The 25,514-nt window shown below is 48.4% G+C and overlaps 1 protein-coding gene across 3 annotated transcripts in view; it reads right to left on the reverse strand.

Moving 5' to 3' along the window:
• LOC146811702 (uncharacterized) overlaps positions 1 to 25,514 on the reverse strand; it is a 1,283,263-nt gene that overhangs the window by 271,651 nt on the left and 986,098 nt on the right. The window contains exon 9 of one of the 3 annotated variants that reach the window (XM_085614522.1): positions 1,159 to 1,212. The exons of the other annotated variants lie outside the window; for them this stretch is intronic. Within the exon in view, the coding sequence (XP_085470648.1) occupies positions 1,159 to 1,212 (54 nt within the window). The remainder of the gene's footprint in view (positions 1 to 1,158; positions 1,213 to 25,514) is intronic. 3 annotated transcript variants of the gene reach the window in all.

Genomic DNA, 25,514 nt, shown 5'->3' on the forward strand with positions numbered 1-25,514 from the left:
GTGACACCCTTCTGGCCCCCAAAACCATCCCAATCTCAGCTAGACTTCGCCTAATTCAACTATACTACTTGCACGCCGCCTACCTCACCACAGAATGCCAACATAGGGCAGTGTTGCGTCCCTCTCTGAACTACACGCGTTGCGGCCAATAACCTGTTGATTTCTACCACATGATCTGGACATGCCCTAACCTTATCTCGTACTGGACAGCAATAGAGTCCAAACTCACACAGGTCCTGGGCTGGCAGGTTGCCCATGATCGCATACGGCTCATCCTTGAGGTGTTGGACGGCCTAGACAGTTATCGACCTGACAGGCTATTCCTTGGGACAAATGCGCGAAAGCGTCCTCCTTCAAGGAAAGTACAAACTCACAAAGCACTCAAATTGCGACATCTTCACTTTGAAATGTTCATAAAGTTGTAACGAAATTCAGTGCACTTCATTCATCAAATAAATGATGTTTAATAACTCTTGTTTCACATTCTTCATATGATGCCTCTCATATCAATAGCTCCAATGGTAATGTGCATCAGAATACGTTAAGTCAAATCAAGTAGCATAGACTCCCTGATGTCTTTCTAGCAGAGCCCTTCGTCAGGGGGTATTTCTTGAGGGGAATGGAAAACATAACTTTGTAAACTCAAATCCAAGAGCTCACGAATGCAATACATTCTAGTACATCAATTGAAAGTGCCATCTAAAAGTAAAATGCCTGTCCAATGGTATCACAGCGTAATCATGCTGAAGAGTGAAAAGAAATGCCGTATTCACTAATCGTGCTGAAAATGAAAAGCGGTGTATTAAAAAAAATCAAACATGATAAATCCGAAAAGTGAACCCGTGCTTTGACGCCGCATTTGACGTATAGACTAGTTGTGCTGAAAATGACACCGAGTGTATTCCAAAAGTCAAGCGAAATAAATCCGAAAAGTGAACCCGTGCTTTAACGTGACATAATTGCAAAGAGTGTGAACGGTAATCTCAAAGTAAACGCGAGATAAATGTGAGAGACACAAGTGCGCCTAAATAAAAATACGTGATAATCCAAAAACGTCAACACCGTAGGTTTGTGCATACATTGTGCCAAGAATCTACATCCGTAACACGTGATAAATCGGTATCAAAAAGTGCATACTTATCAGACATTTGCGCATACCTGCTACTGTGAAATAGCGTCGTCTTCTTGATTCCGAACAATATCCTCCCGTGTCTTCATTCGCCCATAAATAAATACAAAGGAAAACCGGAAGTGAACTAACTGCACACGTGAACACTGTCAAAATACTATGGGCCGCGAAAGTCAACCGGGTGTATAAAAAGTGATTCAAAAATAGCCACTTATATAAGCACGCGTAAATACGGCGCGCAACAGTTCAAAAGTGAAAACTTCAAAAGAAACGTCACAGCGTGCAAAAGAAAATGTGCTAAACATTAATGGAACAAGATTACTCCTGGTGGTACTCATGGTAAAAAAGAGTGTCTACATACAAAATAAAATATGCTGGACAGTAATGAAACGTAATAGTACTCATGACAGTAATAAATGACAGTAATAAATGAAACGTAATAGTAATCATGACAGTAATAAATGAAAATGGCACTTGGTCAACAGTGGCAGCACATTTCCATGAGATGAATCATAACATAATTCAACTCAGGTTTATGGCGTTCGAACACGTACCAGAAAGAGAAGGGTGAGATAATAAAAATGTTCTCCTACAGCTTGAACTTTTTTGGATTAGCAAATTTAATTCCATACACCCGAAAGTGTTAAATGAATGTTTGGAATTTAGTTGTTTTTTATAACTATATAGACTGTGTTATTTTGTGTGGTTTATAATGTATGTTACGCATTTATGAGGATGACCAAGTGCCATTTAGGGATACTGCTAAGCATAAAACTTTCCGGATCCAGCCTGACTCCTGGGGATATTCTAAGGTGAGGAATATAACTAACGTGTTTCTTTCAGATACTTGATTAAATTGATTACTTCTTTACTTAACCCCGGAGTGCAACCGTATACAACAAATTCTCAAGACTATTCCTTAGGACAACCATTGCGGTAGCCAAGCGCGCTATTGCCACCACTTGGGCGCAAGCTAAACCCCCAAGCATAGCCAGATGGCGCCAGAGGGTGGACTGGTGTGCCGCACAGGAAAAACCCTTATTTGAGTCCCGGGCTGCCCAACCAAATACAACAAGGTCTGGGGCAAATTGACGAATCAACTGGACTAACTGAACCAAAGTTTGCCTATGTAAACAAATGTAATGTTTATGCGCTGTGGTTGTGATTTCAACCATTTACTTGTATGCAATCAAAGCTAACACATGCGGTAATGCCATGAATCATTAGATAAACGTCTTGTGCTGTTAACTGCTTGAGCTTAAAAAATCAATAAAGTTGATTGTAAAAAAAAACTGAAACAGATGCATATCACGTAGAGTAGGTGGGCAGACCGCCAAGGGAAGGCCCTTTGTCAGGTAGGCGACCAGCAGGCGCCATTTATATTCAAAGTTTTTATATTTGTCCCTAAAAAATCCGCCATCCTTTCCATGGTCAGGATCTTCCATAGGCGGGAATGCCACTGTGAAAGCGCCGGTGCAGCCTTTTTTTTGGGGCCGCTGCAATCACTATCTTGGCTGCTCCTAAGCAAGTCCCCACAATAGCTCTATCAGCTTTGGTTTGGTGCTCTAGTTCCCGTCTTCTCAAGCCTGGTGGTTGGAATAGGGTATCCCAGCATCTCCTTCATATGCAATAGAATTTCCTTCCAAAAGAGACTTATTGTAGGGCAATCCCACCATATATTACAGAAATCTCCTAAGAGACCGCATCCCCTCCAGCACAAATCGGACATCTCTGGGAATATCTTTTTCAGTTTGGACGGATATAAGTACCAATCGAAGAGAAACTAGTGTGCTTCCCTTACATCTAATGAGTGGCTATCTTTGGCCATGTCCCTCCACAGTTGCTACCACTCTACTTCTGAGATCTCTCTCCCTGTCCACTGGCCCCATGCCTGCTGTATCGGGGTCTCGGTGCATGTGTAGTAGTGAGAAGGAGATTGTATAGAAAGGAAATCACTCCCCTCATGGAGTCCACCCTCTGAACGAATATCTCTATCGGTGTCTTCTCTCGGGTGGCAGCCTCCTGGACCTGTGGATGTAGTGCCCAATGTTTATGTCGAAGGTAGTGGAAGTGTTCACTTGGTGGGACATTGAAATCCCTCTGACAGCTATCAAATGTTAGCATATCATAGTTATGAAATAGGTCGGAGAGCATCAGGCACCCGCCTTCCTTCCAATGGTCAAATGGGCCCTTGTGGAGCACCGGGATGGATGCTGGGTTGAAATGTATCGGGGTGTATGGCGAGGGGAAAGAGGACCAATCTCGACCCCTGGAAACCTCATCCAAAACCTTGAGTGTAGTGTGCATTGGGGTGCTAAGATATGCGTCCAGAGGTCTGTCTTTCTTAGACTTCCCTATCACATCCCTGATAGTCCTACCCCCTATTGCCCTATCCATATATACGCAATGTTTTTCGGATTTTCTGTTGGACCAATCTGTCAGAATTCTTAACTGTGCTTTGAGCTTTAAAATATAGCTCAAAGTCTCGGAGTGCCACTCCTCCCTCACCTCTCGAATGACGCAGAGTGTGGAAGGGAAGCCGAGCTCTGCTGTTTTGCCAGATAAACTGAATATTGAGAGTGTGTAATCTGGCCAAGAATCCCCTCTCTAAATCTATTGGTATGGCCTTGAACAGATATAACAATTTGGGAAGTACAGTCATTTTTATAGCATGAATGTGCCCAATCATGATATAAAGAGGGCCTTCCAAAGTTTGAGATCTTGTTGTATTTGAAGCAATAGTGGGGGATAGTTAGCTTTATATAAGCCTTCCAGTCACGCAGTTAAATAAACGCCCAGGTAGTTCAAGAGTGCTTGGCTCATTGCAGCGAGGTGAGCTCCTTAAGCCTGGTAGTTTTGCCCTCTAAGAGTGTGAGATTCAGATTTAAAAAATCTTAGACAAGTTTATTTTAAAATCCGATACCGCCTCGAATTCCCGCAATTCCCTTTGTAATACTTGTAGTGATTGGGCAGGGGAAGTGAGGGATAACAACACGTCATCAGCGAAGAGCGATATCTTATGCTCCTCACCTTCAAAGGGAATACCCTGTAGCCCTGTCTTGTCCCCCTCTCTAGGGAGAAGAAAGCCAAACTAATCCCATTGACCTGAACTTTGGAGTGGGGGTGTGCATAGTTAGCCCTGACCATATCGAAGAATGGCTTGTTGAACCCAAAGTGTTCCAGTGTGAGAAAGAGAAACACCCAGTTCACCCTGTCAAATGCCTTCTCCGCATCCAGCTCCACCACAACCACCGGTATCTTGAATTTGGAAACTTTCTTGACCAGATGTAGGGTTCTACAGATGTTGTCGTGAGTCTGTCCGCCCTTTATAAAGCCAGATTGATCAGGGTGGACTAAACCTAGCAACAGGTCCTCCAGCCTCGCCGCCAAAATTTCCCAGGTTTGTGGATGACCGAAATGACAGCTTTCGCCATTGATTGCGAGGTAATCGTGCCTTCCGCCATTGCATTTAATACTGTTGTAAGCTGTGTGGTGATGTCTGGTGCAAATGTTTAGTAAAAGGTGGCCGTTAGGCCATCTGGGCCCGAAGATTTTTTAGGTTTAAGTGCCGCAATCACCTTTCCCACCTCCTCCTCTGTGATGGGGCCATTAAGATTTTCACTGCAAGCCTGGGAAACCTGTGGAAACCTAAGCGATTGTAAGTAGTGGCGCTGGGCCACTTCATCAAGATATTCTCTAGTGTACAGCACTTTATAGAATTCACCCAAAATGTTCACCTTGCCCATGTCAGCATTCATTAAGGTTCCCCTGTAATGCAATATTCCCCCTATGTATTCATTTTCCCTCTTTTCCCGTAATTGTTGTGTGAGATGAGAACCTGTCTTACTGCCCTGTGCGTAGGTGACATGGCGCATTCGCTAAAGGGTATACTTCGCTCTACTGCCATGGATGGCTTTTACGTTCCCTCTTTAGGCACTCAGTTTGCGCTGCATTGGGCGAGAAGGGTTCTGTTTGTGTTCCTTCTCAGAGGCCTCCAGAGCCCTTCTCCCCTTAGCTCTCTGTTTGTTTAGGGCTGAGTTAAGCTATATACATTTCCCCCTTATGACCACCTTAAAGGTATCCCAATTATTCAGAGGAGAAGTATTCTGAGGTTGGGTTATACGAAAGAATTCCGTGATCGCCCCCACAATTCCTCACGCATTAGTTTGTCTCTCCTCAGGGAAACTGCGTCTTGGAGGTGCCCTTTTCCCCGGGGGGAGCCAAAAGCACACTAGACACCAGGGATATTTAATTTTGGCTGCATAATATATTAGGGTGGGGGCTGCCCATAAAGGGCATGTCCATGCCCCCACCCCGCAAAAGTTACTCGCTTTCTGCCCCCCTGGGGGGCAGAAAGCCCACTATACGCCAGGGATTTTTTTTAAATTATAATTTGTGGTGGGGGCTGCCCAATATGGGCATGTCCATGCCCACACCCACCCCTGCAAAAATGACAGCGTTTCTGCCCCCCCTGGCGGGCAGATGGGGGCATTAGCCCCCAATCTGCCCCGCTGGGGGGGGGGGGGGGCAAAAAGCCCACAACACACCAGGGATTTTTGGGGGGGAAATTTGAATTTGGGTGGGGGCTCCCAAAATGGGCATTCCCATGCCCCCACGCCCCCCGCCCGCAGATGAGGCAGTAGCCCCCATAATGCCCCCCTGGGGTGGCAAAAAGCCCACTAGACGACAGGGACTTTTTTGGCAAATTTTAATTAGGGTGGTGGTATTGGCATGCCCGTTTTGGGCAGCCCCCACCCTAATTAAAATTTTCCCAAAAACTCCTTGGCATCTAGTGGACTTTCTGTCCCCCCCGGGGGGCAGATGGGGGCATTAGAAACCCAATCAGCCCCGCCGGGGGGGCAAAAAGCCCAATAGCCGCCAGGGAGATTTTTTGGGGCAAATTTGAATTAGGGTGGGGGCTCCCAAAATGGGCATGCCCGTGCCCCCACACCCTTCCCCGCAAAAATAGCCTTCCTGTCCCCCTGGGGGGCAGATTGGACAATAGCCCCCAATCTGCCACCCCCCAGGTGGGCAAAAAGCCCACTAGATGCCAGGGATTTTTTGGGCAAATTTTAATTTGGGTGGGGGCATTGGCATGCTCGTTTTGGGCAGCCCCCACTCTAATTAAAATTTGCCCAAAAAACTCCCTGGCATCTAGTAGACTTTCTGCCTCCCCGGGGGGCAGATAGAGGCATTAGCTGCAAATATGCCCCGCTGGGTGGGGGGGGGGGGGCAGAAAGCCCACTAGACGCCAGGGAGTTTTTTGGGGCAAATATTTATTAGGGTGGGGGTCCCAAAACGGGTATGTCCATTCCCCCACCCACGCAAAAATAACAGCCTTCCTGCCTCCCTGGGGGGCAGATGGGGCAGTAGCTCCCAATCTGCCCCCCGGGGGCAAAACGCCCATTAGACGCCAGGGATTTTTTTGGGCAAATTTTAATTAGGGTGGGGGCATTGGCATGCACATTTTGGGCAGCCCCCACCCTAATTAAAATTTGCCTAAAAAGTTCCCTGGCGTCTAGTGGACTTCTGCCTCCCCTGGGGGGCAGATGGGTGCATTAGCCCCCAATCTGCCCCGCCGGGAGGGGCAAAAAGCCCACTAGACGCCAGGGATTTTTTTGTGGCAAATTTGAATTAGGGTGGGAGTTGCCCAAAACGGGCATGCCCATGCCCCCACCCCCTCCCTGCAAAAATGACAGCCTTCCTGCCCCCCTGGGGACAGATGGGGCAGTAGCCCCCAATCTGCCTCTCCGGGGGGCAAAAAAGCCCACTAGACGCCAGGGATTTTTTTGGCAAATTTTAATTAGGGTGGGGGCATTGGCATGCACATTTTGGGCAGCCCCCACCCTAATTAAAATTTGCCCAAAAAGTTCCCTGGCGTCTAGTGGGCTTTCTGCCTCCCCTGGGGGGCAGATGGGTGCATTAGCCCCCAATCTGCCACGCCGGGAGGGGCAAAAAGCCCACTAGACGCCAGGGATTTTTTTGGAGCAAATTTGAATTACGGTGGGGGTTGCCCAAAACGGGCATGCCCATGCCCCCACCCCCTCCCCGCAAAAATTACAGCCTTCCTGCCCCCCCCTGGGGGACAGATGGGGTAGTAGCCCCCAATCTCCCCCCGGGGGGCAAAAAGCCCACTAGACGCCAGGGATTTTTTGGGGCAAATTTTAATTAGGGTGGGGGCTGCCCAAAATGGGCATGTTAATGCCCCCATCCCCCACCTGCAAATATTACAGCCTTTCTGCCCCCCCGGGGGAAGATAGGGGCAGTAGCCCCCAATCTGCCCCCCCGGGGGGGCAAAAAGCCCACTAGATGCCAACGATTATGCTGGCTTTTTTTATGCGTGTGGCTGGGGGCTGCCCAGAATGGGCACACCAATGCCCCCACCCCCCAATAAAATAGCCACAGTGTTTCTGCCCCTCTTGGGGGCATATCGGGGCAACCCCCTTCCCCCGATACCCCCCGGGTGGCAGAAAGACGATTAGGCACGGAGTTATTTTTAGCAATATGCCTACATGTGGATTTTGGGCCCTAGCGCAGCCGGCACATTGGGAAACCTACCAAACCCACACATTTCTGAAAACTAGACACCCGGGGGAGTCCAGCGAGGTATGGCTTGCGTGGGTCCCCTAACGTTTTCCTACAAACAATCCCCTGCAAACCTCAAATTTAGCTGAAAAATGAATTTTTTTCTCAAAGTTCTGTGTGGGAAAGTTCTAGAATCTACGTGGATTCACAAATTTCCTCACACCCAGCGTTTCCCAGGGCCGGACTGACTACCGGGCGTTTTGGAATTTTGCCGAGCAGGGGGCCGATTTCACTGCGGTGGGGGCTGATTTCGTTCATGGAGTCCTGCGTGTACTTCGAAATAATTAAAGCAAAACGAATTTCGTTCAGTACACGCAGGTCCCCATCAACGAAATCAGCCCCCAGCTCAGCAGCATTCCAAAACGCCCGATAGTCAGTCCGGCCCTGGCGTTTCCCCAGGTCTCCCGATAAAAATGGTGCCTCACTTGTGTGGGAGGCCCAAGTACCCGCGACAGGGAAGGGCCCAAAACATTTTTTGATAGGCAATGTTGATGTTGCCTCAAAACGTTTTGTGTCCTTGCCTGTCGCAGGTACTTGGGCCTCCCACACAAGTGAGGCACCATTTTTATCGGGAGACCTGGGGGAATGCTGGGTGGTAGGAAATTTGTGTGAGCCCGGTGATGCCACACTTTCCCACACAAAAATGTGTGAAAAAAATGATTTTTTCAGCTAAAATAGAGGTTTGCAGGGGATTCTGGGTAAGGAAACGTTGGGGGATCCACACAAGTTATACCTCCCTGGAAGCCCCCGGGTGTTTAGTTTTCAGAAATGTGTGGGTTTGGTAGGTTTCCCTAGATGGCCGCCGAGCACGGGGTTAAAAACCCAGGTGTCCCCCTTGCAAAACCAGGTGGTTTTAAGATAGGCAATTTGATGTCGCCTCACTACGTTTTGGGCCCTTGCCCGTCGCGGATACTTGGGCCTCCCACACAAGTGAGGCACCATTTTTATCGGTAGGCCTGGGGGAATGCGGGGTGGTGGGAAATTTGTGTGAGCCCGGTGATCCCACAATTTTCCCACACAAAAATGTGTGAAAAAAAGTGTTTTTTTCAGCTAAAATTGAGGTTTGCAGGGGATTCTGGGTAAGGAAACGTTGGGGGATCCATGCAAGCCATATCTCCCTGGAAGCCCCCGGGTGTCTAGTCTACAGAAATGTGTGGGTTTGGTAGGTTTCCCTAGGTGCCGGCAGAGCTAGGGTTCACAAACTAGAGCTAGGCACTTTGCCAAAAAAGGGTCATTTTTCACTGTGAAATTGAGGTGCGACCACGTTGCGTTTTGTGCCGTTTCTGTGGTACTTTGAAATTGGGACCGCGCAGGAGGCAGGGCCCTACCCCTGTCTATTCCGGTATTAGCGAACCGCGAATGGGCAATGCGGTATGTACAAGTGCTTTGTGTAACGTTTTAGCTATGAATGCACTGTGTATACAATATTATACATCAACTACGTGGGTTCCATCTTAGAGCGGTGGCCATCTTATGTTTGCCCTCACATAGGCTACATATTATGAAGCAAATACGGGCCTTTAGAGCACATGTGCCTTCCTTTGACTTCTCTGTGACCTGGGCAGCTTGGCTCCGCTGCCCCAGGTCAGTCCGGTCTCACGAGCTCCCCGTCCTACAGCCACCTGCGATTAGCATCAGGGTTTGACACACCATAAAGCCTTTTCATCCTACACAAGCCTCCGGCTAATCTCTTTCACACCTGACTCTTCCTGCTTTATGGCTTGTTTTCCAAACAGGAGATGCCCGTGTTTATTGGGGCCTATTGATATCTGATGTGGGATCTGAGCCTCGCTGGGTAAATAATTGTGGGCTGGCTAAACTGGAATGTGGGATGGTCATTATGACTCTGCCTTTTCGTTTGTAATAGATACATGTAAATTACCATACCATAAAACAAGGAATGTGTGCCTGAAGCATGATATTTTGTATTTAAGGAGAAGTCCGTTTCTGTAATTTTAAGCAGTCTCCTGAGAACATACATTGTGTTGTACTTCTCGGATACCTGTAATTGGTCTGCAGCCAATAAATCGATCTTTGACTTCACCTAGAAGACTCTGTGTTTCTGTAGGTCTGAAACAGGAAGAACCCGAAGTCTTAGGGTGTGTTCCCCTGCACCGCTGGGCTTAAAATTCCCAGTACTTCAGTTGGCGCCCAACGTTGGGCGATTTCAGCGGTACCGGTCCAAGTCAGAGGTTCGTGAGGAGCTTCGTGTGGAAATTCTGGAGGAAGGCCGCCACTTCATCGACCCCTGCATGTCGACGTGGTCCGAAAGTCTTTTCTGCGAGGTTCTCCGCGTCCAGACGGCTACGAAGGACTGCTGCCCTGATTAATAGCCCTGTTTTGGACCCTTGACGATTTTGGTAGAGCGAAACAATCGAGAGAGTCTTCTGGTGACGCCATCGATCATTGATATTCAGTTAAGTATAAGTGGAGCGTCTCCCAGTTTGTTTGGTATCCTTCGGGATTTTTGGTATCCTTCGGGATCGCATTGATTTGGAGCTTGCAAGCGCCAAAGCCAGAGGACTCGTGTATTCACGAGACTATCGTAATCGATAATCCTTTGACGTTTGAAACTAGACTAGTGAGCGAAGATGCCTGGTTCTAGTGTATTTGGTAATTGGTTTTGTTTGAGTTGTAGAAGGGATTTCCAGTTAGAGGATTCATGTCCGGTTCCTCCAATTGGAACTCCAACTTATGAGCTTTATGTAAAACATGGCGTGGGCCCCATTGCATATAATGAAGTATGGATCCGATACACCAGAAAGGACGGTGTTTTAAAATGGCCCCAAAATGGTAGTTTCGATACAGATAGCTTAGATAATTTGGAAGTGAAATTGTTTAAGAAGAAAGCCCGGCCGGCGATGTTTGACTCTTTCCGCCTATGGCGAAAGGAAGCCAAACAGAAGGAAATTAAGCTAGCGAAAAGGAATAAGAGAGAAAGAGGTATGTCAGTGATGCAAGCAGCTGTGCAATTTAAAGATAATGAGGAGGAACAAATGAATGAACAGTTACATAGACAGCGCAAACTAGGGATCGATAAATGTTACCCTGTTTTGTCACCCCTTGTGCAACATGAAGCAAAAGAGAAAGAGAAAGATTCCCTAATGTTCCATTTGCTAAGTTCGCCACCCCCGTATGCGCAAAATGCCACAGCACCTCCACAGCCAGTAAATGTGCAGCCTCCAGTGAATATGCCACAAGCCTTCCCACAGCCGCCAGCTCCTCCTCAGCTGGCTCCTATCCCTGCAGTACAGCCCTCTCAAGAGCCGCCAGTTGTGTTACCTATTGCCTCCGCGCTTCCTGCGACTTTGCCTAGCACATCAGCTGCCTCCCCTGGCGCTCTTTCTTACACTACCCAGGTACCTGTATCTGAATGCACTTTTCTTCCCTCTGTCTATCCCCCCGTTTTCGCCTCAACTTCTCCTTCAGCACGACAACGACTAGCTAATGTAGTTACTAGTTTAATGTCGCCTCTCTTTGGGTCATCTAGTATGACTCCTGGTTTACAACGTAAGCAATTGCGTAGTCAGTTGCCTGGTCCTGACGAGAAAGCGGTGTTAGATCATCTAGCGCGTAGGTGGATTGGTTTCCCTTCACTCTATAATGTGAAATCAGTTGTTAACGTTTTCCATCAATGGGATGCCCCAAAACAGCGGTATGTCTTTGACAAAATGTGTGAATTCCTCTGTGAGGAATTGGAGGATCATGGTTCAAACCCCAACCCGCAGGAATTGTGTCGAGTGCGGTTTGATTTTGAAACAGGTACAATCGTGGGTCCCAATGTAGATAAAGCAGTTGCGACTTTACTGTCCTTCAGGAATGGTGATTGTCAGCAATCATTGTTCGAACAGGAATTCCCTGTGGGGAAAAAGGGAAAAGCTCGACAATACCCTATGAGAGAAGTCCCTCCGGTATGGAAGGAAGCTGTTGTGGCTGATGCCGCTAATGGTATTGCTGCTATGCCAGCTCATTTTCAGCGTGTTTGGGTACATGTCCCATGGAAGCGTTCTGAGGTGTTAGCGCTTAAGCAGACATTGCCTGACCCCAGTAAAAACCCTACAGGATATTACAAGGAGTTATCACAAACTGCAGAATCGTGTGTCATGAATCTGGCTGACATAGATATGTTATTTGGGAATGTGGTTCCACAGCCTTTATGGGGATCCATTCGTAATGTAGATCACGCTGCAGAATTGGGTAACACATGGGCTAATATCATTGCTGCAGACGCTGGACAAGTTGGTGGCGCGAAGCCTGACCCTTTGGTAGCAGAACTCCCTGGTAGAATTATTACATACATGAAAACTTTAATGCCCGCGATGCGCGTAAATTGGGATAAACTATCCGCATGTAAGCAGAAGAAAGATGAGACAGTGTCCGATTTCTTTACAAGGTTTGAAGAAACGTTTATCGACCACAGTGGTCAAGACATGAGCACTGAAGGTGGCCAACGGTTATTTGTTGACAAATTTGTGCAGAATCTACTTCCCGAGTTGTGTAAAAAACTTAAAAGATTCAGAAAGTTCTTGGACTGTTTCCTCTTCAGCGCAAATACTGGCTACTGCACAGTATTATGAAAATAGAGATAAAGATGAGAAGGATAGAACAGATAAGAAAACGAAAGAACTGAAAACAAAGGTCCTCCTGCAGCAGGCTTATCCGCCACGTGGAGGACAGAATAATTACAGGCAAACTCAAGGCATCTATCAGCAACCCCAACAATTTCAGAATAATCAGCAAATGAATGGGTATTATCAACCACGTATCCCTGTAGGTCCCAATCAATGTTCATATTGCAGAGAGGAAGGTAATTTCAAGTATAGTTGCCCTAAATTAATGCAGCGTAACAGTAATGCGTATGGCGCAAGAGGTAGAGGTGGTCAGCAAGCTCCTAGAGGCAGAGGGCGTGGAAATGTTCCCCAGAACGCGCGTCCTCTTCCGCCTCAAAACACGATAAACAGCTTTGATCAGCAAGCCAACGCAACTGGTAATACAGCTCAGTACTACAATAATGATTATTATGCAGAAGACGACAATGTGGAAGGTAATGATTACTAGGACAGCCGTAGACAGAGAGAGGGAGTTGTTTCAGTGCCAGTGGATCAGAGCGGACCTTATGTTAAAGTAACTACAGCAAATGTAACGGAGCCCTTTCTGCTGGATACTGGTGCTGCAAAGAGTTCAATCATGCATTCAAAACTCCCTGGCGCGCCTTTGCCTGGCGAAATGAATGTTTCAGTAGGTTATTCTGGCGCCCCAGTTAGGAACCCGATTTCTAGTCCTATGCCACTTTCTGTTGGACCTTGTGAGCTAAGAGCACCCCTCATCCTAACGACAGGTTGTGGTGAAAATCTGCTAGGATTAGATTTGTTAAAAAGATTGCATGCAACGCTATATTGTTCTCCTTCAGGAGTACAACTTACATTAGGTAAGAAAGTGATTTCCCCAATGTATTTGTCTAAGAATGCAATGCCACTTGAATTGTCATCCCTCCCGGATGTCCTTTGGGCTACTGGTCCCAATGATGTGGGTCTCTTGGAAATACCGCCATACGTGGTCACTTTAAAAGCCAATGTCAGATTGCCACGTATTCCCCAGTACAAGATCTCCAATGAAGGTCAGAAAGCGTTGTTAGCAATTGTCAGCGATTTGATTAAAAAGGATGTAATTGAAGAAACAAGAGGCAACGTTTGCAATAGTCCATTCTTACCTGTCTTAAAACGAACGGACCCTTCACAGCCACCTGTTTACAGATTTGTGATTGATCTTAGAGAGGTTAATAAGATTGTTGTGCCACAGTTTCCAGTTGTCCTTGATATAACTGCCTTGTTAACTATGATTCCAGCCTCCGCTGCATGGTTCTCAGTGATCGATCTGAAGAATGCTTTCTTTAGCATCCCAATTGCAGAGGAGAGCAGAGACATTTTTGGCTTCAGTTTAGGAGGTCGCAGCTTCCGCTTTAAACGCGCTCCACAGGGCTACTGTGAAAGTCCATCAATATACAGTCAAGCTTTAAAAGCGCAGCTTGATGCACTTGTTTTGCCTAGTGGCGCTATCCTTATTCAGTATGTTGACGATTTACTAATCGCCGCGGATACTGAAAAGATTTGTAAAGACGCTACATTGTCATTGTTGCGTCATTTGTCTGCCTTTCATCACAAAGTGTCCCTCTCAAAGATGCAGTATTGTCGACAAGAAGTGACCTACTTAGGTCATCTCTTATCGAAGGAGGGAAGGAAACTGACCCCAGAGAGAATTCAAGCCATTGCACGATTAAGTGTGCCAAGAACACAGAGAGAAGTGCGTGCTTTCTTGGGCATTACTTCATACTGTAGGCACTGGATACCAAATTTCTCCTTGCTGGCAAAACCTTTGTTAGCATTAACATGTAAAGACACACCGAATCCTATTCCATGGTCTGAAGAGTGTCAGAAAAGTTTTTGGGAATTGCGCAATGCATTATGTTCAGCTCCTGTGTTGGGTACCCCCGACTACAGCAAGCCTTTTACATTGTATGTTCACGAAAAGAACGGTTGTGCATTATCAGTGTTGACACAGCCTTTTGGCGACAGACCGCGTCCATGCGCATATTTTTCATCAACCTTGGACCCGGTAGCTAGGGCATTGCCAAGTTGTTTGAGAGCTACAGCCGCCGCAGCTATGTCTATTCGACAGTCTGCTGGACTAGTGATGGATAATACATTGATTGTTATGGTTCCACATGCTGTGGACACATTGTTAAACAGGACCAAGACACAGCACTTAACTAGTGCGCGATTGTCTGGATATGAACTGACACTGTTGGCAAATCATATACACAACACGTTGAATCCAGCTACATTATTACCAATCCCAGCAGACCTAGATGAGATTGAGCAACATGATTGTCTGTTCAGAACAGAAGAAGAGACAAAAGGGAGAATAGATCTTAAAGATACTCCCCTGACTGAGTGTGATGGTACCTTATGGGTGGATGGTTCGTGCTTTAAGCTTCCGAATGGTGATACGACTGCTGCATATGCCATCATGACTTTGCACACGATTGTTGAAACTGCACGTGTGCCACAAAATTCGGCTCAAGCAGCAGAATTAATTGCCCTTACAAGAGCATGTGTGTTGTCTGAAGGAATGAAAGTGAACATATATACTGATAGCCAGTACGCCTTTGGCGTGGCTCATAGTTTTGGGCGATTGTGGAAAGAACGTGGGTTCCTGACTTCGCATGGAGCTAAAATTCAGAATGGCAAGTTAGTGAATGATCTCCTTGAGTCACTGACCCTACCGTTGCAAGTTGCGATTATGAAATGCAGTGCGCACAAGAAAATCACTGATGTTGTTGGTCGTGGTAATGCGTTTGCTGATGAAATCGCGAAAGAAACAGCAAAAGATGTGAAGACTCGAATGTATGTTGCAGGCCCTGCAAGATGGGTTGGTGATGTTGGAATGTGTGAAAACACAATAAAGAGTGTGAAGTCCCTTCAGGCTGAAGCCACAGAGAAAGAGTTGAGCAAGTGGAGAGAAAGTAAGGGTAAATTGGATGAGAATGGTTGTTGGATTGATTTATCAGAACATCGGCGATGGTTGTTACCTGATGCATATGTGCTTCCAGTAGTTACTATGGCACATGGAATGGCACATATCAGTATGAAAGGAATCTGTAAGTTGTTGGCTCCAGTATGGCAGAATGCTGGAATTCCCAAGTGTGCAGAGAATGTGGTCAAGAATTGTATGGTATGTTTGAAGTACAACCCTGGTAGAGGAACCCCAACTCCAGCTGGTCATTTTGCACCTCCATCATATCCATTTGAGGTTTTGCAGCTAGATTTTATCCACATGGAAAGGTGCAACAACCTGAAATATGTATTGGTTGTTGTTTGCGCTTTTTCAAAATGGATAGAAGCATATCCCCTAAAAGACAACACTGCTCTATCCACAGCCAAAGCCCTTGTGAAGGAATTTTTCCCTAGGTTTGGAATGCCAAGAATGGTGTGGAGTGATAATGGGAGTGAATTTGTGGGTCGAGTGATGAAGAATGTGTGTGAGGGGTTAGGGATAAATCAAAAGTTCCACGCTGCAAATCACCCCCAATCAGCTGGATTAGTAGAGCGCTACAATGGCGCTCTAAAACTCAAACTGGCCAAAATCCAGGCGAGCTCCGGTCTTAAATGGCCAGACGCTCTGCCTCTAGCACTCCTGTCCACCAGAATGACCGTACACTCACGAGTGGGACTTAGCCCATACGAGGTTATTTTTGGCCGCCCGGCCAATGTATGGGGTGTGCCAAGACCGACGAAATTCAGTGAAATCGAACATCCAGTACTGCTTGATTATTTGTACGAATTGACGGCTAAATTGCGTGTTTTACACCAACAGGTGCATGATACTCTCCCCCAGGCCTCTGAAGCTCCAGGACATCCTATCGACCCTGGCACGTGGGTTCTGGTGAAGAATTTCCAGCGGAAGAGCAACGATGAGCCCCGTTGGATTGGCCCTCACCTCGTACTTCTGTCTACAAGATCAGCTGTTCGAGTAAAGGGGAAAAAGAATTGGATTCACGGCGCCCACATCAAAAGGATCCCTTTGCCTCTGCCGTATGACCAGTGGGTCCAGGAGGGTATCGCTGACTCTGAAACAGACACAGTACCTTGTTTTGTGCCGTTCAGTGATGCACGCGTAAGAGGCACAGCTTCAGCACGAGAAAGTGACGATATTTTACAAGAAGCTGTGCCACCGTCAATTCGATTGGACACCACAGAGCCTGATCTCTTGTTTCAAGATCAGACAGTACCTGGCCGTTTCCACTACAATCTGAGACCAAGGCCTATGGACAAATAAAGATTCCCTTACCTTTTTGTTTTTGATATTATAGCTCTCCCATCTGAAGGACTTTCTTGATTTTTGTTTTTCGAACCACCATCCGGGTTCAGCCGCAGGGTCGCGGTGCCAAGACTTTGGGGTACAGGCCGAAGATGTTAGGTCAACGGTTCTGGTTGGTCTAGGGCGTTCCCTGGACTGACAGGTGTACTCCTTAGCAGAAGATACTCACCCGCCGCGAGCGGCACGATTAGAGGATGGAGTTTTTCAAGATGGAGAGACCCGCTGAGGAAATGAACTTTAAAGCAAAAATATGTAAAATAATGAAGAGCAAACGTTTTGTATTTTTATGTTTGTTTATATTATGTAGTATGATTATGTTTTCTGTAGGATTTGTATCCTTCTCCTCTCAAGAGCCCATTGCACCCACTGAACAGCCTATACCTCTTCCTACTGTCTCCTCACACTCTTTTCACCCTCTGCCTGAACACGAACAAGCTAGACGATCAGAGTTTGTAAACAACTCGTTTATTCAGCTCCTGCACCAGCACCAACTAGTCATGAATACAACCAATTGTTGGGTGTGTGGTTTAATGCCACATACCATTAATAAGGGTATTCCTTATCTAGTGCTGCCGTTTAGTTACAATGGATCGTCATGGGCATTCCAGACCATGTTTCTCTTTGCTCTAGATGCCTACTCCCCGCGACAACCGCGTTCCATCAGACCTAGCACAAATAATAAGGCTTTAATGAAAGGAGTTGGCGATATGAGCAGAGATATCGACGCATACTCATCTATTCCCAAGGATGAATTGAGAGCTTATGTAGGGTGGAACGTGACGGGGTATAGTATTAGTCTGGGTGAAAGACAGCGAAAAATGTCATCCCCAATCTGGGTCGTACCCCACATAGGTCGGTTCTGTTTACAAGGTAGTGGTCAGAATCCAAGAGCTCAACTGGGGAGAAGTGACTGTACTGAAACGTACACTTTTCCATCACAGTTTTCCCCTGCGTTTTTGGCTGCCAAGGGTACATATTTTGTCTGCAATGACCGAGCATATACATGGTAGCCCCCTGATTTCTCGGGCACATGTTATATTGCAAATTTGCTACCGCCAACATTTACTGCCGCCTCTGACTATCACAAGACCAGAGTTGTAAGAGGCGTGATTAGTAAGTAGGATACTGCCGGTCAGGAAGCGGGAGACTTCTTTTTGGGTTTCCTGCCGTTTTGGGGACCTATGGTTAATAGTAGGAACCTGAGACAACTGACTCGTGTGGTTGAATCCACTGTTAATGTTACGGCTGGTGCCCTTGGTAATTTGACAGCTGAGCTCCAAGCGGATCGCCTCATGACTTTGCAGAACCGCATGGTTCTAGACGTCATACTTGCAGACCGCGGTGGGGTATGTAAGGTTATCCAATCTAGCTGTTGCATTTTCATACCAGATAACGCTCCAACAGTTTATCAAGCCATCTCCAAACTGCATAAAAAATCTGAATCCATACATGTGGATAAAGGAGATTGGTCACTGCTGGGGTGGTTCTGGGAACTGATATCTGCCTGGGGTTGGAAAGTTCTGATGGTCATTGGAATGATCTTAGCCATTATTTTCCTGTTCTGTCTGTGCATACAGTGTGCTCCTGCGATATGTGGCCTCTGTGCTACATTATGTGTAAGGAAACCTGTATCGAGGGACGAGCTAAGTAATAGGATGATGCTACAACAACATCTCCATGACTTCGTGAATATTGACCTAGACTCGGATTGATGTAAGTATAGTTATTGCCTATGTAAGGGCAAAAGGAGGGTCTGTGGTACTTTGAAATTTGGGACCGCGCAGGAGGCAGGGCCCTACCCCTGTCTATTCCGGTATTAGCGAACCGCGAATGGGCAATGCGGTATGTACAAGTGCTTTGTGTAACGTTTTAGCTATGAATGCACTGTGTATACAATATTATACATAGACTACGTGGGTTCCATCTTAGAGCGGTGGCCATCTTATGGTTGCCCTCACATAGGCTACATATTATGAAGCAAATACGGGCCTTTAGAGCACATGTGCCTTCCTTTGACTTCTCTGTGACCTGGGCAGCTTGGCTCCGCTGCCCCAGGTCAGTCCGGTCTCACGAGCTCCCCGTCCTACGGCCACCTGCGATTAGCATCAGGGTTTGACACACCATAAAGCCTTTTCATCCTACACAATCTGGCTAAACTGGAATGTGGGATGGTCATCATGACTCTGCCTTTTCGTTTGTAATAGATACATGTAAATGACCATACCATAAAACAAGGAATGTGTGCCTGAAGCATGATATTTTGTATTTAAGGAGAAGCCCGTTTCTGTAATTTTAAGCAGTCTCCTGAGAACATACATTGTGTTGTACTTCTCGGATACCTGTAATTGGTCTGCAGCCAATAAATCGATCTTTGACTTCACCCAGAAAACTCTGTGTTTCTGTAGGTCTGAAACAGGAAGAACCCGAAGTCTTAGGGTGTGTTCCCATGCACCGCTGGGCTTAAAATTCCCAGTACTTCATTTCCTGTCGCAGGCACTAGGCCAATCCACAAAAGTGAGGTACCATTTTTATTGTAAGACTTTGGGGAACGCGGGGTGGGTGGAAATTTGTGGATCCACGCAAATTCCAGAACGTTCTTCCACAGAAATGTGGGGAAAATGTGTTTTTTTTAACCATTTTTTAGGTTTGCAAGGGATTCTGGGTAACAGAACCTGGTGGGAGGCAGCTAAGTCACCCCATTCTGGATTCCCCTGGGTGTCTAGTTTTCAAAAATGGATAGGTTTGCTAGGTTTTCTCAGGTGCCTGCAGACCTATGGTTCAAAAACCACAGCTAGGCGCTTTGCCAAAAAAGGGTCATTTTTCACTGCGAAATTGAGGTGTGACCACGTTGCGTTATGCGCCGTTTGCTGTCGCAGGCACTAGGCCTACCCACACAAGTGAGATACCATTTTTCTCGTAAGACTTTGGGGAACGTGAGGTGGGTGGAAATTTGTGGATCCACACAGATTCCAGAACTTTCCACCACAGAAATGTGGGGAAAATGTGTTTTTTTGGCCAATTTTTTAGGTTTGCAAGGGATTCTGGGTAACAGACCATGGCGGGAGGCAGTCAAGTCACCCCATCCTGGAATCCCCTGGGGGTCTAGTTTTAAAAAATTTATAGGTTTGCTAGGTTTTCTTAGGTGCCGGCAGAGCTAAGGTTAAAAAACCACAGCTAGCCACTTTGCCAAAAAAGGGTCATTTTTCATTGCGAAATTGAGGTGTGACCACGTTGCGTTTTGCACCGTTTCCTGTCGCGGACACTAGGCCGACCCACACAAGTGAGGTTCCATTTTTCTCGTAAGACTTTGGGGAACGCGGGGTGCGTGGAAATTTGTGGATCCACGCAGATTCCAGAACTTTCCAACACAGAAATATGGGGAAAAAAAGTATTTTTTGGACAATTTTTTAGGTTTGCAAGGGATTTTGGGTAACAGAACCTGGTGGGAGGCAGCTAAGTCAACCCATCCTGGATTCCCCTGGGTGTCTAGTTTTCAAAAATGTATAGGTTTGCTAGCTTTCCCTAAGTGCCAGCAGACCTATGGTTCAAAAACGACAGCTAGACACTTTGCCAAAAAAGGGTCATGTTTCACTGCAAAATTGAGGTGTGACCACATTGCGTTTTGCGCCGTTTCCTGTCGCGGGAACTAGGCCTACTGTTAGAAATGGGATTTCTGTTTGGCTAGGGCTTGCGCCAAAGCCAGGCAGAAACCACCACTTTAAGTCAGGGCTGGGGAGCTACACGCCAAAGATAACCCCTGCTCACCCCCTTGGTAGCTTGGCACGAGCAGTCAGGTGTATCCCGGAGGCAATGTGTAAGGCATTTGCGCTCGCACACAGCAAAAACACCCTAGGCCTACCACAAAAGAAACTCCACATATATATATATAAAAATAGCCTTTGTATTATACCAAAACACATTAGATAATATTCACACAATTTACATTGTGCCAACTGGCACTGGCAGAATTTACAGGGGACTATTTACACAAGACAGGGCCACATGGACCACTGTCAGAATTAGCACAAATCACTAATTGTAGATGTAAAACATATATCAACTGTAACACAAATTATCACTGTAGAGCACAACCAGTAACTACTGGTAAAAGGTAAGTACACCCTACGCAATCCTAAACACCTTAGGCATATATCTCGCAGGGAACCATGAACTCACTAGCATAACCTATACTAGGAAAACCATCTCCTAAGCATAGACACATTTAGAAATAGTAATAAGCATAAAGGCAATGCACATTACGCAAAAGCACACATGTAGAAATAACCAGGTACCCTAGGTGAGGGCACAACACAGAAAAACTGTCCCCAGGCCAACGTGGCCCTTCAGGGGCTCAAACGCCCTTTGTCCAAAGTGTCAGGGCTGGGCTGTGCAGGCAGCCAAGGAAAAGCGCGCCGGGGCACAACCTAAACGGTGTAGCTGCCCATTAAGTGCTGGGAAGCTGGAAAAAGGCGCAAATGCAATCTGGCCCTCCTGGTGCCTCTTGGGCCCCCACGGGGGCTTCTCAACACAGTCTGCCCCCACGTTGCAGCTGCCGGTATCTGCTGCGCAGCTGTGTCCAAGAATCAGGAGAATGGTATTAAAGGTAATTGCCCCCGTGGTGCAGCCGGCCGCCTCTGCGACGCAGCTGGAGAAAGCAGGCACTAGGACTGGTACCCCCTGTACCACGAAAGCCCCCACTTAGGGACTTCTGAACACCAATGCCCCAACGTTGGAGCGACCCCCCTATTAGGTGGGGGCCGCTCAAGAAGTAGGTCGGTCTGGGACCAGCACCAACAACGCACACACGGAGTCCACCAGCCCTTTCCAACTCACCGGGCTGCTCTCTGGGGACTCCGCTCCTCTTTGCCGGTCTGCTTGCTCCCGCAGCTTCTTCCCATGGGCCTCCGAGCTTCTGGGCCGACGGCCGGCACGGGTGAGTCTCCGGGGCTTCCCTCTGCCTCACAGGAGCCCCTGTCTGGGACTCCGGGATTTCCTGGTTCCGGGACAGTCCTGGGGCATGCGCATCAGCCTCAATCAAGCCTACAAAGGCCTGACGTCCTCGAGGACGCTCTTCTGTTGCCGGGCAACTTCCGGCACGAGCACCAATCCCAGCGCGGCTCCCCTCTAACGTCAGCGGTGAGCCGGCGCGGTGCTGTGGGAAGGTTGGAGGCAATACGGGGTAGGCTCCCGTGATTTCAGCTTAAAGCACCTGGTGGGGTGGGCACCCGCTAGGGGTAGTTAAAAAAATAGCAATTATGCGGGGTGGGCACCCGCCTCGAAGGCACCGATGCGGGGTGGGCTCCCGATCAGTTTCAGCATAAAGTCCTCGGCGGGGTGGGCACCCGCTAGGGGTAGTAAAAAAATGGCAATTATGTGGGGTGGGCACCCGCGAAAGGCAATAAAAATGCGGGGTGGGCACCCGCTGTTGTACATCGGCCAGACAACAGCCCAGCGCTGCAAATGAAGAACAGGAGCGCTTTCCACGTGCCAGGGCAGAATCCCCAGCCCTCTCCAGATGCAGGGAAAGCACGCTTCAAGGCAAAGTTCCCAGCCCAGGGAAAAGTCTTTCAGGAGGCAGGGGGGCAAGGGCTGGGCCCAGGGGCCAGCTCACAGGGCCCTCCAGGCAGGGAGGCAGTCCCCAGTGGCGGTCCTCCTTGCGCCCAGCAGCAGCAGCAGGCCCCTCCAGTTAGGATCAGCAAAGCAGAACAACTTACTTGGGGTCACAGCCCCTTTTTATATACGCATTTCCTTTGTCTCAGGCTGCAGGGTTAAGGTAAAAACAGATGCAACTGGTTTTGGAGCACTCTGTTGTGCTCAGCCCCTCTCCCCATTCACTGGACAGGCTAGGGACATCAGTCGCACCACAGGGGGCGGAGCCAACATTGTGTAGGGAAGGCCCAGCCCTATTCAAGTCCCAGGTGCACTCCTCCCACCCACCTGGATGTAAATCTCCCTATTCACCACTGGGGCAGACCCATCCTGACTCCTGGAGCCAGGCACACCAGCCAATCACAAGCCAAACAGTCACTTCACATTTATTACACAGACGTGCCAACTTCTAGAAGTGGCACTTCTACACTAGACACACTAACGCCGCACACATCATCGCGCAGCATGCAATCTCACGAGTTCGCAGATACCAAACTCGACCCTGCACTCCCCACGCATCAGGAACTACCATGGACACATACATTCCCCATGCATTCCTATGGGAGGGCAGGTCAGTCTCACTAAATGTAACACAGAGCGCACGCACTTTACACGGGGACACCGTGCTAAAGTGCCTAGGGGTCTAAAACCACTAACACTCCATAGGGAAAAAGCTTGGGGGTGAACCCGCCGGAAGGGCCAAGTCCAACAATACCCCCTTCCAGCCAAAACGCAAGGGAGACCAATCACCACCGTGATGGGCTTCCCTGCTTTGGGCGATAGAACACAGACGCGGGCCCGCAACGGCAGGGACACCCTCCGGCTCTACGCCACTCTGAACCCACATGGTTCCCTCTGTAAACGGTCTGCGGACCAACTGGGCTATCCCACTGGTACTCCTCAGCTGTCCGCGGCCGGGACCAGGCCCTAGGCCATCCAGATGCCACTGGTCCTTGCCTATCCACCAATGGGGGGTAGTAACACCTGGCACATAGTAATCATTCTCCACTCTACCCCTCATTAGGGCAGTTCTATACTGCCACTGATCCTCCAGCCCAGGGTCTGTACCCTCAAGCTGACCAACAGTCACGGGTGAGGCTCTCCTCCCCCTACCTCTTCTTCTAGGGTTCCGTCCTCTCTTCCTCTGAGAGGCGACCTCGTAACACAAATCACCCACCAGCTCAGGACCTCTCCCTGAGAACTGGTCTCCCAACCTAGGGTTTATCCCCTCAGGTTGCACCGGGGTCAGAGGCGAGGACTTCCTCCCTCTGCACCCCCTTCCAGAGTCTGGCACCCTCCCAACTGGAGTGGTGCCCCTTGCAGCTACATCGGTCAGGACACTGCTTACAGTCGTCCTTCCCTCCAGGTCAGGCTGATCCTGAACCTGGCCTCCCAACCATAGGTCTAAACCCTTTGGCTGAGTACTTGCCTGGCACTCCAGGACTTCTGGGGACTTACACACCATCCCCCCGAGGGTAACATATGCCTCATATGTTGCGTGACAGTCTGCCTGGCGTAGATCTCCCGTCCCCTGTCCACCCTGACAGTGCGTGAAGATCCCCCAGGACAGACGTGTGGTCAACGTGGTCACCTCTAGGAGACTCAGCCCTCCCGGCCGGTCCCTGACCCACTGGCTCCTCCACTGGGGAACACAGCCCCATGCCACCCCTCTCGCTGGACTTCTGTACCCTCCCTACTGGAGCGGCACTGCCAGACACCGGAACCACTGGAGCTCTACTTACAGATGCTCCAGGTTCTCCATATACTAGGTGATCCTCCTCAAATGGACTAACAGGACAGCCTAGGCCCCCAACCTGGTGTTCCCTGAAGAAACCATCCAGGCTCTGAGACTGGGTTTTGGGCATTTGGGGACTCGAAGTCACACACTCACTCCTACTCCACTGAGATAGGTCGTGAACCCCTACACCACTCTCACTACTCTGGGACCTAGTTGGGCTACTCTGAACCCCTTCCCCAATACAGGACGGGAAGATACCTGAGCCACTACTTTTGGAATCGCTTTCCCCTGCCCCCTCAGACCTTCGGGAACTTTCCCAGCGGTCCGCTTCTACTGCAAGGACCCAAGTACAAAAGGAGTCATACCTCAACAGGTGTTGGCACAACCCGGGATAACAACTACTGAGCATCTGCTCTTTGATAACCATATTGACCGCTCCATCCAAATCCTGTTCCGGGTTAACCCCAAGCCAATCCATCAGTGCATCATGACAATCATCCACAAAATACCCCCACGACTGGTGAGACAGCTGCTTCTTACTGTATCTGAACTTCAACCTGTACTCCTCCTCTCGGGATCAAGGTACCATACTCGGGGAACTGGGAATGGGACGTCCTGCACTGGACTCTATATCGCTGCCACCACTGGACTCTACCCTCCCTGGGGAATCCAGACAACTACAACTGCGCTCAGGGGACAACTTACCCTCCAGAGCTAGTTTCTCTCTGCCTCTGCCATCCTCTCCTGTGCTAGGACCCTCTCAGTCTCCAGCTTGGCATGCTCTATCCTGAGCTTCCCCATGGCCAGCTGATGCTCCCTCTCTTCCCTCCTATCTACCCACTCCTCTGGGGACAGGAAAAGGGAGGGGGCGCTGCCCCTGACACTGGACCCAGCAAGGGACTCCCTATCTATGGGGTCTTCACTATCTACTGGCGTCCCTGTCCTGTCACTTCCTTCCTCCTCTTCAGACTCCTCAGGGCTCCCCTCAGACCCACCACCCTCTTGGCGTGCGGCCCGGGCCCTCTCCTCTTCACTGCGCTCACGTTCCCATTCATCCTTTTGCCATTGGATCAGGTTCTCCCTAAGTTTTGACTGGGAGTCCGACACACTCACTGCTATGTCTCTCTCCTCACAAAACACAACCATCTCATACATACTGTATCTAAACAGACCACAGAAATGAAAAGCAGACTCCATTTTGGCAGGACGCTCAGGGACACGTGCAACACAAGGGACCTAGGTGTCTCAGCTGAAGCGAGAGTACACAATCCAAAAATGACACTTTTTAGGAGAAGAATTTAAAAATAAAAATAAACCTCAGAACAATAATCCCCAAACACGTGACTATCTAAAATGCAGAGTTTTGTAGTGCAGCCAGTTGTCGCTGTGGTACTGCGCAAACGCAAGTCCTAATCCCACCGCTGATCACCAATGTTAGAAATGGGATTTCTGGTTGGCTAGGGCTTGCGCCAAACCCAGGCAGAAACCACCACTCTAAGTCAGGGCTGGGGAGTTACACGCCAAAGATAACCCCTG

Source organism: Triturus cristatus, chromosome 7, assembly GCF_964204655.1.
Source record: "Triturus cristatus chromosome 7, aTriCri1.1, whole genome shotgun sequence".
Lineage (NCBI taxonomy): Eukaryota > Metazoa > Chordata > Amphibia > Caudata > Salamandridae > Triturus > Triturus cristatus.